This window comes from Nomascus leucogenys, chromosome 2, assembly GCF_006542625.1.
Source record: "Nomascus leucogenys isolate Asia chromosome 2, Asia_NLE_v1, whole genome shotgun sequence".
NCBI classification, from domain to species: Eukaryota; Metazoa; Chordata; class Mammalia; order Primates; family Hylobatidae; genus Nomascus; species Nomascus leucogenys.
This window is the reverse complement of record NC_044382.1, coordinates 155,007,001-155,021,382: the sequence shown is the minus strand read 5'-3', so window position 1 is coordinate 155,021,382 and position 14,382 is coordinate 155,007,001. Positions and strand designations below refer to the sequence as shown.

The 14,382-nt window shown below is 62.4% G+C and overlaps 1 protein-coding gene across 3 annotated transcripts in view; it reads left to right on the top strand.

The window, feature by feature from the left end:
- The window catches only part of GALNS (galactosamine (N-acetyl)-6-sulfatase), a 43,257-nt gene that overhangs the window by 20,549 nt on the left and 8,326 nt on the right, over window positions 1–14,382 (top strand). For all 3 annotated transcript variants that reach the window (XM_030820297.1, XM_030820289.1, XM_030820295.1), the window contains 7 exons: window positions 85–151; window positions 359–483; window positions 860–999; window positions 3,644–3,747; window positions 8,634–8,770; window positions 10,883–10,985; window positions 12,873–12,994. In XM_030820297.1, the coding sequence (XP_030676157.1) occupies window positions 85–151; window positions 359–483; window positions 860–999; window positions 3,644–3,747; window positions 8,634–8,770; window positions 10,883–10,985; window positions 12,873–12,994 (798 nt within the window). The remainder of the gene's footprint in view (window positions 1–84; window positions 152–358; window positions 484–859; window positions 1,000–3,643; window positions 3,748–8,633; window positions 8,771–10,882; window positions 10,986–12,872; window positions 12,995–14,382) is intronic.

The window sequence follows — 14,382 nt, the reverse complement described above, 5'->3', positions numbered from 1 at the left end:
CCATGGCTTTGCTGGTGAAGTCAGGGAGAAGGGGACTTTCTTGGCCTAAATTCTGACGTCTGTCTGGATCTGTGTTCTTTTCAGATATTATGAAGAATTTCCTATTAATCTGAAGACAGGGGAAGCCAACCTCACCCAGATCTACCTGCAGGTGACGGGGACTGCACCAACCTCGTCCCGTGGGACACGTGGGGACGGGGACTGCACCAACCTCGTCCAGTGGGACGCGTGGGGACGGGACTGCACCAACCTCGCCCTGTGGGACGCGTGGGGACCGGGACCACATCAACCTTGCCCCGTGGGAGTCGTGGGGAGGTCGGCCTGAGGCTGGAGGACGACGGTGTGGCTCTCTCCATAGGAAGCCCTGGACTTCATTAAGAGACAGGCGCGGCGCCACCCCTTCTTCCTCTACTGGGCTGTCGACGCCACGCATGCACCCGTCTATGCCTCCAAACCCTTCTTGGGCACCAGTCAGCGAGGGCGGTGAGTCCTGGCTCCAAGGAGCACAGACCGCGCTGGAGGCCCCAGCTGTGCTTGATGACTCCTGAGTCGGAGCACTCAGTTCCGTGGCATTTAGTGCCAATTATGGAAAGGCCAGAGCAACCCCACCCCTTTGAAGCTGTCCGCTGGCCTGGGATCGGCAGAGGAGGGCTGCAGTGAGGGTGCTGGCTCTGTCCTTCATGAGCCACGTGAACTTGAACTGAAGCCATTCCTCTTCCGGGAAGAGGCTGGCCAGTTTCACTGTCGTCTGTGAAGTTACGATTTAATGTACTCCATGAGTCACAGTATGCCGTTGGCTGGCTTATCCGTTTGTCACCGTCCTCTGGGTATGGAGATGCCTTTTGTCACCATTCTCCAGGTATGGAGACGCCATCCGGGAGATTGATGACAGCATTGGGAAGATGCTGGAGCTCCTCCACAACTTGCACATCGCGGACAACACCTTCGTCTTCTTCACATCGGACAACGGCGCTGCCCTCATTTCCGCCCCTGAACAAGGTGAGTGTTCACCACTTTTCACAGTTTCCCCGTGGCCAGCATGTCGGCAAAGAGCACCTGGACTGGCTGTGCCCACAGGATCTGTGGTGGGCAGAGCATGAAGGGTCCCTCTGGGTGCAGTGGGAGGAGCAGATGTCACTGAGCCTTGAGCAAGGCCCTTCTGGCCCAGGACTAACCTGGAAGCAGGAGTGACCTTGAACTTGGGGGTGGGGAGGAGGTGACACAAGGGAGACGGTTTCTCTTGGAAGAGGCTGACGCCTCCCGAAGGGTGACTGACCCCGGAGGCTGGAGGCTTTGGAGGCCGCATGGAAACAGCAGGGCCGGTGGAGCAGGGTGTCCCTGCTGAGGTGGGGGCCGGCACCGAAGACCCCAAGCAGCCCTGTGAGTGTGGCCTGAACCTGGTCACCCAGGGGCCGGGCTGCCTCCGTGAGGATGGGCTCCTGCCCCCACCACAGCCATGTCAAGTGGTTCCAGGATGGAGCTTCAGCCTTTCCCCCGCTCGGCACTGATGAATGCCTGACTCGTCCCCAGCGCCAACAAACCTGAACCCGCCTCTTCCCAGACCACGCTTGGGCCCTGCAGCCTCGTCCCAGACCACGCGGGGGGGGGCCCTGTAGCCTCTTCCAAGACCACGTGGGGGGGCCCTGCAGCCCAGAGTGCTATGGGGAGAGGGGGCTTCAGAGTTTCAAGTGATAGAAACCAGTACAGCTGAAAGCCAAAACAGAAGCATAGGCACCCTCATGCCACATCCCACCATATGGCTCCACTGGGTGAGCCTGGCTCTCGTGCAGGCCCTCCGGACAGCTCCATCTCCCGCCCACTGGAGTCAGACCCACTAGTCGAGGCCCCCCACAGACCCACGTGTGGAGGGTTACAGGCAGCTCCTAGGAGGGAGGGTGCTGGGCGTGGGGGAGGGTGCTGGGCGGGGAGAGGGTGATGTTGGCCGCCATTCCCCATGGGGAGCCCGGGGGCCCACCTCGACACCAGCACCCACAACCACCAGCCAGCAGTGGCGAGGGCCCCAGCGACCTGAGTCTTCATGTCCAGATGATGGAATGTTTCATGCAAACAAATGGCATATTTACCTATTTGTAGGAAGACGAGAACCCACACACCCAGCACCCAGCACAAGACTAGAAACAGAACATCCCAGAGAAAGAAAGCCAGGGAGGGGCCGGGCGCGGTGGCTCACACCTGTAATCCCAGCACTTTGGGAGGCCGAGGCGGGTGGATCACAAGGGCAGGAGATTGAGACCAGCCTGGCTAACACGGTGAAACCCCGTCTCTACTAAAATACAAAAAAAATACCCGGGCGTGGTGGCAGGCGCCTGTAGTCCCAGCTACTCGGGAGGCTGAGGCAGGAAAATGGCAAGAACCCAGGAGGCGGAGCTCGCAGTGAGCCGAGATCATGCCACTGCACTCCAGCCTGGACGACAGAGCGAGACTCCATCTCAAAAAAAAAAAAAACGGGAGGGGAGAGAGCGAGAGAAGGAAAGGAGGGAGGGAGGGAGAGAAGAAGGAAGAAGCATAGCATGGCCTCCTGTGAGCCCTGAGTGTTCCCTAGAAGTGGCCACTGTCCCCAGCTCAGTGTCCTTTGTCCCTTCACAGGTTCTGTGGCTCTGCCGCTGTGAGCAGAGCCCTCCCTGAGACAGGCCAGGTTCTAGGTGTTGGTGTGTTTGCCCATGAGGGACTCTGTGAGCAGAGCTGCCTGCGAGGTTCTGTTCAGAGGCTTCCCCACGCTGCCGCTCGGGGGGGTTTGGATAGCAGTGCAGGAGGGAGCTGCGGTGACTTTGCGTCCACCACACCCAGCTAATTTTTGTATTTTGTAGACAATAGAGATGGGGTATAACCGTGGTCTCTCTTTGGTAGAAACCAGTCTAGGCTAGTTTTGAACTCCCGAGTTCGAGCAATCCCCCTGCTTCCGCCTCCCAAGGTACTGGGATGACAGGTACGAGCCACCGCAGCTGGCCCCTTCATTTCCTTTTTCCCTTTTTTTCAGGGGACCCGAAGCTGAGAGAGCCTCAGGTGGCTCAGGCTACAGTAGCAGGGATGGCTTTTGTCCCTGATGTGGGCCCCCCACCCCCTTCCTCCATGTCTGGGAGTGAGCTGGGGATGGTGTAGTCACCTGAGCTGGCCTTTGCCCCGTGACCACTTCCCACAAGTGATGGTTCAGAGATCAAAACCCGGTCTTGGGGGCTTGTCAGAAACACAGATTCCTGCACCCCACCGTGATTGAGTCAGAACCATGGGGGGGCCAGAAGTTGGCTGCATTTTAAGTACCCCAAACACCAGGAGGCTTGTGAACATTCACGTTCGGGAAGCACCAGCCCGCAGCCGCGCACCTGGTGCCCGGGGCCTCTGCTGCAGGAGGGTACGTTTCTGAGTCTTGCTGACACCACATGGCTGCATTTCCATTTCCTCAGTGGGCGTGATGTCCCCACTTTCTCCAGGAGACTTTGCAGCCATGGCACCTCAGATGAGCCCCTGGAGAGCCACCCTGAGGCTGGGATCTTGCACTCCAGCCACAGTGCCTTGGCTGGGCCCTTTGTCCCCATGACCTGTCTCAGTGACTCAGTGGAGAGGGAGGGGGAGGGCCGGGGGACATTGGGTCCCAGTGGCCTGACGTGGAGCCCCTCTCTCCCAGGTGGCAGCAACGGCCCCTTTCTGTGTGGGAAGCAAACCACGTTTGAAGGAGGGATGAGGGAGCCTGCCCTCGCATGGTGGCCGGGGCACGTCGCCGCAGGCCAGGTGAGTCAGCGTCTGCCGGGCAACAGGTCCAGGCCTACGGCCATCCCAGGGTATGTGCACCCCTCACTGGCCACCACCCCCACGCACCCTGTGCTCAGCCTCAGCACTCTCCTCCCCATGCACCCTGTGCTCAGCCTCACCACTCTCCTCGGAACCAGGTCCCTCTCGGTCCCTCTCAGGGTGCGTAGGGCTTGCTGTGCTCGGTCAGACGGACAGGAAGGCTCTCGGTGGGGACTGGAGCCACGTATCCTGCCATGTGTCACATGGGCGCTGGTAATGACTGTGTGGGAAGGTGACGTCCGTGGTCCAGTCACCGCAGTAGTGCTGAGTTAAATGGAGCTAGACAGGTTTCTTCCCTGCAGGACTTGTCAGTGCCTTTAGCATGCTGATGGGCACCATGAGCTTCTAGAAGGGGCATAGAGCAGGCTGAGTGTTTAAAAACCCGTCTGTCTACTACAGAATCGGTCTTCTTTTCCCCAAAGTACATCTCAGGCCAGTGTCCTAAGGACACTCAGAGAACAGCAGCAGCGCGACACAGGACCGTTGGTGTCTGCTGCGTGGGGTGCAGACCTCGGTGGTGGCCTGGGCCCTGGCTGGGCGAGGGTGCATCCTGCCATCCCAGCCTGACCACCTTCATGCTGTCACTGCATCTCCCCCGCCCAGGAAGCTGCCCCTCGGCTGAGAATCACACCGTGTGGTTTTCTGTAACGGGCACTTGAGCCAGACATGCCCATCAACACGGGGACTGAGTCTGGTGGTTGTCAACGAGAGCTGTTTCTTCACTGTTTCTTAGTCCTTTGCCCTCCCGATGGCCTGCAGAGGCAGCCATCCCCTTCAAGTGGCCCCACGAGGATGGGGGTGCTCCCAGTGGCAGCTGGAACATCACACATGACGACAGCCAGAGTCAACACGGGGCTCATGGGGCTGAGTGAAGACGTGCGCGGGGCCAGCTCCTTCCTGAGGCTCCAGGAGATATTCTATTCCCTGCCTTTTCCAAATCCTAGCAGCCGCCCCATTCCTGAGCTCCTGGCCCCTCCACCATCAAAGCCAGCAGCACGCAGGCATCTGTCCCTGGCCTTCCTGTTCTACCTTTTTTTTTTGTTTTTTTTTGAGATGGAGTCTCACTCTGTTGCCCAGGCTGGAGTGCAGTGGTGCAATCTCGGCTGACTGCAACTTCTACCTCCCAGATTCAAGTGATTCTCCTGCTTCAGCCTCCCGCATAGCTGGGACTACAGGCACGCTCTGCCAAGCCCGGCTAATTTTTGTATTTTTAGTAGAGCTGGAGTTTCACTATGTTGGCCAGTATGGTCTCGATCTCCTGACCTCATGATCTGCCCGCCTCGGCCTCCCAAAGTGCTGGGATTACAGGTGTGAGCCACTGCACCCAGCCCCTGTTCCACTTTTGAGGACCCTGTGGCTGTGTCCCACCCCACCCTCTGCTCGCCCAGGCTGGCCTTCCTGTTTCGAGCCCCGCTGACGCGTGCCCTGCGTTGTGTCTGCCACCTCAACTGCCTGGCCTGGTTGCGCTTCTGCAGGCCCGGGGATTGGCTGCTGTTCTGCCAGATCCTCCTCTTCCCCACTCATTCTACACATCAGGAAACTGAGGCCAGAGAGGAAGTCATTTGTCAGGGCCCCCCAATTACTAGGGGGCAGAGGTGGGAGCAGGTGCCTGGCTGTGGAGCCTGCAGTCCTGCCCACCATGCCTGGGCAGTCCCCTGTGTCCCCAGCAGCCAGTGGGACTGGGGGTGGCACCTCCCAAGGGCACCTGTTCTCTACAGCTGTCTGGGCCTCCCTCAGACCCTCTGCCCAGGGCAGCCTTTGTCTGACATGGGACTCCTGGGCCACCCCAAGTTCCCAGTACCCTGAAGGTGGAAGGACCCCCATGGTTCACTGATCAGGCAGCTGCGGCTCCTTGTGAAGGGCAGAGTGGCCGTGAGAGTGACCGCCTTATTGTGCAGGAGAAGCATGGGTGGAGGCACAGCCTCCTGCATGGTGTGGGGTGCCCCTAGGACAGGCTGCAGCTGTGCCGCCCCCTCCACTCTCCTGAGCGCCGTCCTCCTGAGGGTAGGGATGGGCCATTTGGTCTCTTGTGTGGGGGCACCTGCAGGGAGTGGCCGGTGGTCATTCAGTGAACGCTGTGACATTGGCCTGAGACTCAGGACCCGCGTAGGTCTGGGAGACGCTGGCATGAGACCCGGGACCCACGTAGGTCTGGGAGACGCTGGCATGAGACCCGGGACCCGCGTAGGTCTGGGAGACGCTGGCATGAGACCCGGGACCCGCGTAGGTCTGGGAGACGCTGGCATGAGACCCGGGACCCGCGTAGGTCTGGGAGACGCTGGCATGAGACCCGGGACCCGCGTAGGTCTGGGAGACGCTGGCATGAGACCTGGGACCCGCGTAGGTCTGGGAGACGCTGGCATGAGACCCGGGACCCGTGTAGGTCTGGGAGATGCTGGCATGAGACCCGGGACCCGCGTAGGTCTGGGAGATGTGAGGTTCCCCACTGCAGCGGGTGCCCACCAGGCCAGGACAGGGCTGGGGCTCTGCCCCCCAGGCTGGGAGCCGCCCATGGCTGTGCTCAGCAGCAGCCTGGGGAAGGTGAGGGGAGCCACCCCAGCCCTGCCCGGCTCCATGCCCAGTTGGTTCAGGGATGTCTGTACCCCACAGACCTCCCCACCCACCTGCCCATGGAAAGGCTCCAGCTGAGAAAAATGCCAACTTCAGCGTTTGGGAAGCTTCCCGCCTGCCTCGCTCCCTGAGGAAGGGAGACCCCTCCCCAGAGCCACCGAGCTGCCGTTTCCCGTGGGCCACAAACTGCAATTGAATTCGACGGCATCAGGCCTGTGCACCGCGGCAGCACGACAGGGTTTTAGTCAAAGCACCTGACGTTTGTCCCCACGGTTCCCCTCTGGGCAGGGGAGGCTTTAGTCACTGCAGCCCTGGATTCCGAGTGAGGTCTCGAAAGCGCTGATAACGGCTTCAGCGACTTCTCCCACGGCCGCGCTGCCCACTGCGTTTCTGGACGTTTCTGGAAGGCATCGCTGCCTGGAGAGTTCTTCAAAAACGCCTCACGAGGACCCTGCCCGTGTGATGCGGTGACCAGCAGACAACACTCCCGCCCGCCCGCCCCGCCGGCACCACAAGCACTGCTCCGCAGTTATTTTTTCAGATGACAAAAGCATCTAGATTTCCTTTTTTTTTTTTTTTTTTGAGACTGAGTCTCGCCCGGTCGCCCAGGCTGGAGTGCAGTGGCGCGATCTCGGCTCACTGCAAGCTCCGCCTCCCGGGTTCACGCCATTCTCCTGCCTCAGCCTCTCCGAGTAGCTGGGACTACAGGCGCCCGCCACCACGCCCCGCTAATTTTTTGTATTTTTAGTAGAGACGGGGTTTCACCGTGGTCTCGATTTCCTGACCTCATGATCCGCCCGCCTCGGCCTCCCAAAGTGCTGGGATTACAAGCGTGAGCCACCGCCCCCGGCCCTGGATTTCTTTCTTTTATTCTGTCCTTTAAAAGACACGGGAAGGATGGGAAGCAGTCGCGCAGACACTGCTGACCAGACCTGGGGAAGCTTCTCACCCTCTGCAAAGCTTCCCGAACCTTCCCGGCAAACGCTGACCTTTGCATTCCCTGCCGCACACTGGGCGCTGCAGACCCCAGATCCCATGAGCAGCTGCAGCTCAGTGAGTGTCCCTGTGAGGCCAGGGCTCCTGGGTTGGAGAAGCTGGCGATCGCCTTCTGCCCTAGCGAGGAGCTGACTGCAGGCGACGAGGGTGCCCCTGGACCGTGGGGAGGGCTGTCGGCACTGGGTGGGAGCTCCAGGGCCTGGCAGTGGATGGTGGTCCCTGCCCAGCTGCCCCAGGGGCTGTGCTTGCCAGGCAGGGCTGTGTCTCCACCCCCTCCCCAGTCTCCCCGCCCAGTGACCCAAGCCCGGAGCCCCCGAGTTAAGAAGCAGACAGGGCCACTGGGCGCGGTGGCTCATGCCTATAATCCCAGCACTTTGGGAGGCTGAGGCGGGCGGATCACCTGAGGTTGGGAGTTCGAGACCAGCCTGACCAACATGGAGAAGCCCCATCTCTACTAAAAGTACAAAATTAGCCGGGCGTAGTGACACATGCCTGTAATCCCAGCTACTCGGGAGGCTGAGTCAGGAGAATCGCTTGAACCTGGGAGGCAGAGGTTGCGGTGAGCTGAGATCGCGCCACTACACTCCGGCCTGGGTGACAAGAGCAAAACTCCATCTCAAAAAAAATAAAAAATTAAAAAAATAATCAGACAGGGCCACTGAGGGGAGCCAGATGGCACGCTCTGGTCATGGCTGGTCAACAGTGCCCATGCTCTCCGGAGGTCGGGGTGCGGTGGGAAAGACAGCCTCCTGCCTGTTCTGGAGCTCCCTGGGCGTGTCAGGAGCCGTCCCCACCCCAGCCGCTCGGAGTTGCTCCTGTCCAGCCTCAGCTGCCCCTCCACATCTGGTTTTTCTCCACCTGCTCCTCTGACTTAAGGGGCAGGGCTCACAGTGGCCTTAGGGCATTCAGTGTTAGAGCAAGGCTGATCCTCTCCAGACAGGTGGGCCTGGAGAGGTGGGACCTCCTGGCATCTCCCTGGGAGGGCTGTAATTCTCCTTTCATCTGATCCACAGGGGCAGAGAAGGGTGCCAGGGAGTGAGGGCGTGGACTGGCTCTGGGGTCTTTCGGGCCTGGTTTGAGGCCCCTCTGCCTCTCACAGGCCTTGTGACCCCGCCCAGTCTCTGCTGTGGGCATGTGAGCATCTGTGCATATCTGTAGACCCAGCTGGGCAGCGGGGCTCATGCACCCCCAGGGATTGGCCCCCAGCCCCATCGGGTCGGTGCAGAGTGCCCTGACCATGTTGCTGCTGTGTGTTTCAGGTGAGCCACCAGCTTGGCAGCATCATGGACCTCTTCACCACCAGCTTGGCCCTTGCGGGCTTGACACCACCCAGCGACAGGGCCATTGATGGCCTCAGCCTCCTTCCCACCCTCCTGCAGGGCCAGCTGATGGAGAGGTTGGTGCTAGACCTGCCCCGGCCCCTCCCCCCTGATCCAAGTGGTGAAGCCCAGAGCTGCTGATCAGGTGCAACCCCCAGGCCCAGCTGCCCTCCTCATTCTGGACACAGGCGTGCATGTGCCCAGGGCAGAAGGAGGCGGGGGTGCCTGTGACGAGAGGACACAGGCGTGCATGTGCCCAGGGCAGAAGGAGGAGGGGGACCTGCCTGTGGGGCGGGGGCCATCCTGGGAGGGTCCAAGCACAGCAAGGCCCTGGCTCTCAGGAAAGCCTTAGGAGGGAGGGCAAGGCCAGGAGAGGGGCCTCATCCCTGCCTGTATCCAGGCACACGCCGCGGCTGCCCGCCCCACCCCTGTTCCCTGCCCTGCCTGGTTTTCGGTGCCTCATGGCTTCCTGTAGCTTCCTTCTTCCTTCCATCCAAGTCGTTGCTCTGCCAAGTCCATGGCCCGGCTCTTATCTTCTGTCCAAATCCTTGGTGTCCAAAGCTGCTGCCTCCGGCTTTCTGGGGCCGGGTAGAGGGGGGTTTTGCTCGCTTCTCCCCTCTCAAGAGCTGGCACAAGTGGTTGGTCACACTGGGGAGAGACAGTGCCCAGCTGCGTCCCCCACTCCGCGTTCCTGCCTCGCAGGCGCAATATGGTCCAGAGACCCCGTGCCACCTGCTTATCCTCTTCTCTGCCCACCCTCCCCAGGGCCTGGTCCAGCCTCGCCAAGGACCAGCAATGAGGGGACGCCCAGGCACCCCAGCCCCGGCCACCCAGGCACCCCAACCCCGGCCGCCCAGGCACCCCAGCCCCAGCTGCACAGGCACCCCAGCCCCGGCCGCCCAGGCACCCCAGACACCCAGGCACCCCAGCTGCAGCTTCCCAGGAACCCCAGCCCTGGCCGCCCAGATACCCAGGCACCCCAGCCCCGGCTGCCCAGGCACCCCAGGCACCCCAGCCCCAGCTGCCCAGGAACCCCAGCCCTGGCCGCCCAGACACCCAGTCACCCCAGCCTCAGCCACCCAGGCACCGCAGACACCCAGGCACCCCAGCCCCAGCCACCCAGGCACCCCAGACACCCAGGCACCCCAGCCCCGGCCGCCCAGATACCCAGGCACCCCAGCCCCGGCTGCCCAGGCACCCCAGACACCCAGGCACCCCAGCCCCGGCCACCCAGGAACCCCAGCCCCAGACACCCAGGCACCCCAGCCCCGGCTGCCCAGGAACCCCAGCCCCAGGCACCCCAGCCCCGGATGCCCAGGAGCCCCAGCCCTGGACATCCAGGCACCCCAGCCCTGGCCACCCAGGCACCCCAGCCCCGGCTGCGCAGGAACCCCAGCCCCAGGCACCCCAGCCCCGGATGCCCAGGAGACCCAGCCCCAGGCACCCCAGCCCCGGATGCCCAGGAGACCCAGCCCCGGACACCCAGGCACCCGAGCCCTGGCTGCCCAGGAACCCCAGCCCCAGGCACCCCAGCCCCAGATGCCCAGGAACCCCAGCCCCAGGCACCCCAGCCCCGGATGCCCAGGACCCCCAGCCCCGGACACCCAGGCACCCCAGCCCCGGCTGCCCAGGAGCCCCAGCCCCGGCTGCCCAGGAGCCCCAGCCCTGGACACCCAGGCACCCCAGCCCCGGATGCCCAGGAACCCCAGCCCCAGGTACCCCAGCCCCGGATGCCCAGGAGCCCCAGCCCCGGACACCCAGGCACCCCAGCCCTGGCTGCCCAGGAACCCCAGCCCCAGGCACCCCAGCCCCGGATGCCCAGGAACCCCAGCCCCAGGCACCCCAGCCCCGGATGCCCAGGACCCCCAGCCCCGGACACCCAGGCACCCCAGCCCCGGCTGCCCAGGAGCCCCAGCCCCGGCTGCCCAGGAGCCCCAGCCCTGGACACCCAGGCACCCCAGCCCCGGCTGCCCAGGAGCCCCAGCCCCAGGCACCCCAGCCCTGGCTGCCCAGGAGCCCCAGCCCTGCCACCTTGTGGGGCCTTTTTACTTTTCGATCATCTTTGTAAAGTATCAGCCAAGACCTCACGTGGAGACATGAGCCACTGATGACAGACGCAGCCCAGAGCCCCCAGGTGGAGCCAGCGTGTCCTTCCTGTCGTTACATGGTCCTCCCCTCCCATCCCACAGGCCCGTCTTCTATTACCGCGGCGACACACTGATGGCGGCCACCCTTGGGCAGCACAAGGCTCACTTCTGGACCTGGACCAACTCCTGGGAGAACTTCAGACAGGTACAGGGCTTGGGACGTGGGCGCAGGCGGAGCTGCACCCATCTCTATCCAGACGTGGCCCCTGGGCACCGTCCTGGGGGAGGCAGAGGAGAGTGAGACAGGCAGGAGCTCTACCCCTTCACAGCCTCCTCTGCGTGGCCCCCAGTCCTTCAGCGTGGCCCAGGGCATAGCAGCTGACAGGCTGGAGGTGAGGCAGGGACCTCTTCCTGCCCCACGTGATGACAGCAGCCCCACGGGATAGCTACAGGCTTGGCACAGACCCTGGTCAGGTGGCCCCCATGGGCGTCTCCATCCTGCCAGGGCATCTGAGTCTCCCCCACACCCCAGGCTGGAGGCGACAGGGGCGTGGCCTGCTTCGCCCAGGTGCTACGTGGGGGCCGCAGCATCGGCATCACCACAGCAACCCCCAGTGTGGGAGGGTGAAACGCCACACGCACAGGGCCTGGGGCTCCTGCCGCCCCAGGGCTACCCCAGCATCGTCAGTGCCAGGCTTTCTCCCACGAGCCCTCGCCGCCTTGAGCGTCCTGCTCCCTCCCCACAGTCTTCTCTGGCCCCTGCTGATGCCGACGCACCAGCATCCCCCAGCCCCTCCTGAGGGGTCTCTCTCAGCCCCACCCACTCCCAGCATCAAAGTCTTGAGATATGAACCCCCTGCTAATCTGCCTTAATTGGGAAGAAAATCATTTAGTTTAATGGAGAATCTAAAGACTGGAAGTGAGGACTGGGGCTGAGGGCTGAGGAGGGAAGCTGCTCATGGGGCAGCGTCTGGAGGGCAACGATGCCCAGGAGTGTTTTGGCTCCTCCCCACCCTGTGCCGGCCCCGCACCCGCTCTTCTTTCGGTTTTACCCAGCGCTGCTGCCTGCGAGGGCTGTCCTGGGCACAGTCCTCCGACGAGCCCCTTGGCCTGCAGCACCTGCTCTGGGGATGTTAGAGGCATACCTCCCCTTTCCCGAATCAGGGAGCCCAGGGGGCAGCAGAAAGAGAACTGCGGTTACTGTGAAATCCTCGCCCTTCTTGAGCGTGTGAATCTGCGTCAGCTCCCTGGGTCTGTTTCTGTTTTCTGTGTTTTCTCTTGCCTTTCACATGTTGGTCCTGCTCCTCCCTGTCTCAGGGTTTGTATGGGGATTCTGAGCATTGTGGCTCTCCCTTCTCCCAGGGCAGGCCCTCCCCTCCCCTCCTCTTCCATCCCATCCCCAGCAGAGAGTGGGGTGTTAAAAGGGGTTTTCCTAGGCCGGGCGCGGTGGCTCATGCTTGTAATCCTAGCACTTTGGGAGGCCGAGGCGGGCAGATCACGAGGTCAGAAGATCGAGACCACAGTGAAACCCCGTCTCTACTAAAAATACAAAAAATTAGCTGGGCATGGTGGCAGGCGCCTGTAGTCCCAGCTACTCGGAGAGGCTGAGGCAGGAGAATGGCATGAACCCGGGAGGCGGAGCTTGCAGTGAGCCAAGATTGCGCCACCGCACTCCAGCCTGGGCGACAGAGCGAGACTCCGTCTCAAAAAAAAAACGGGGGGGGGGGGCTTTCCTCCATGAAATTAGTGGCAGTCCAGATGTGAGGCTGGCTAAGGTGTTTTAAATACACTCACCTGCCCCACAAAGAAGAGGGGTACATGAAAACGGGGTACGTGAGGCATGCCGGCTCCGCATCTCAGGGGCCCAGAGCGGGTGGCTCCACCTCCTGCACAGGTTGCTTATGGGCCCACTAGTCCTTCAGCGTTTAGCCAGCACGCTGCACCACGCCGAGTACCAGGGACGCTGCTAGGCACAGGCAGACGAGACCCCCCACGTCCCCCAGTTAGGAGCTCCAGGACCAGGCAGACGAGGCCCCTCACGGCCGCGGGTCAGGGGCTCCAGAACACACCTTCCCTCCTCTTCTCATTGCAGGGCATTGATTTCTGCCCTGGGCAGAACGTTTCAGGGGTCACGACCCACAACCTGGAAGACCACACGAAGCTGCCCCTGATCTTCCACCTGGGACGGGACCCAGGGGAGAGGTTCCCCCTCAGGTGAGTCGGTGCAGGGCCTCCTGGCTGCTGGGGCATTGCCAGCCGGACTCCCCCAAATGCAGGCTCCACAGGGACAGAGCCCTCTGCACCCTGCCCGCCACCTCCCTTTGCCTGCGTCTCCTGTTCATACCCACATATGCTTGGTGGCCTGCCCTCCTCTCAGGGTGCCTGCTCCTGCCCACCCTGGTGGTCTCCCCACTTCTGCCCCTTCTGGGCCACTGTCCACCTGGCCCCCAGTGATGTACCCTCTACTCTGAGCTGCCTTCGGGGATGGCCAAGGCCAGAGGGGAGGGGTCCACGCCCTTTGGCCAGTAGGAGGTGCAAGGACACAGGTCAGCTAGCAGGAGGAATGGCAGAAAGCCGCCAGCGCCAGCTTCACCCTCTGCTTTCTGGGCCTTGTCCTCACCCCACCGAGGATGCCGGAGTCTGTGCCATCTCCTGCGAGTTTTCAGAGAAGCCCTCCCCTTACCCTTGGGAGTCTGGAGGGTCATGGTCGCCAATACCAAACCCATGTGCTGGCAGCTCCTTAGGGGCGACACAGAGGCCCCAACACTTGGCTGGAGACCCCGCCCTGGCTCCTTTCTTTTGTCCGAACCTATCTCCCTGGGCTAGGGCTACCTGGAGGCTTCCCCACCTCACCCCAGCAGGATGAGCAGGTCCCGAATTTCTGCTCCTGGCCTGGGGGTCCTGGGGCACGTGCATGCCCAGTGGTCTCCAACATTCCTGCCCTAGGGAGTTGGTCCTGGGAAGACCCAGGAGCATCGGGAGTGGCTGTGCAGAGGCAGAACCAGGCCTGAGCACGGCAGTTGCTCCCTGCCCAGGCAGTTCTCTGCTCACCTATGGCCCTGGGTTTGAGTAGGGCCAGTGGGAGGCAGCAGAGAGCAGTACAGGACCGAGGGTGGCAGCACCACCGCCAAGGTCCCCTGAGGCTCCTGCACCCTCTGGACGGGGCGGCCGCCTTCCCACAGGGCTGAGCCTGTGGTGAGGCTCCTGGGCTGGAGCCCCTCAGGGATCCCTTGGGCACTTCCTCAGCAGCGCCTCTCCTCCACCGAGCGTCAGCTTAGAAGCCCAGGATGGTGACTGTGGGAAGGCAGCATGGAGCCTGGAGTGGACAGAGCGGTGTCCCCAGGCCCAGGCCCACCCACACCTCCCAGCTTGGCCTGAAGGGAAGTAGGGCCTTTGCCTTGGGATTAAGGCATGGGTGGCACTGGGTGATCCTGGAGCAGGTGGCCCTGGGTCAAAGGCCAAATGCCCTGAGTCCAGAGGGAGGAGACACAGACACGGTGAAGGCCACAGGGGATGAGGCGGGGACTGGACCGAGCGCCACCAGCCTGGGGTCACCTGGGGCCACTGGAGCTGGAAGAGGCAGGAAGGAGCCCCAGTTCCTC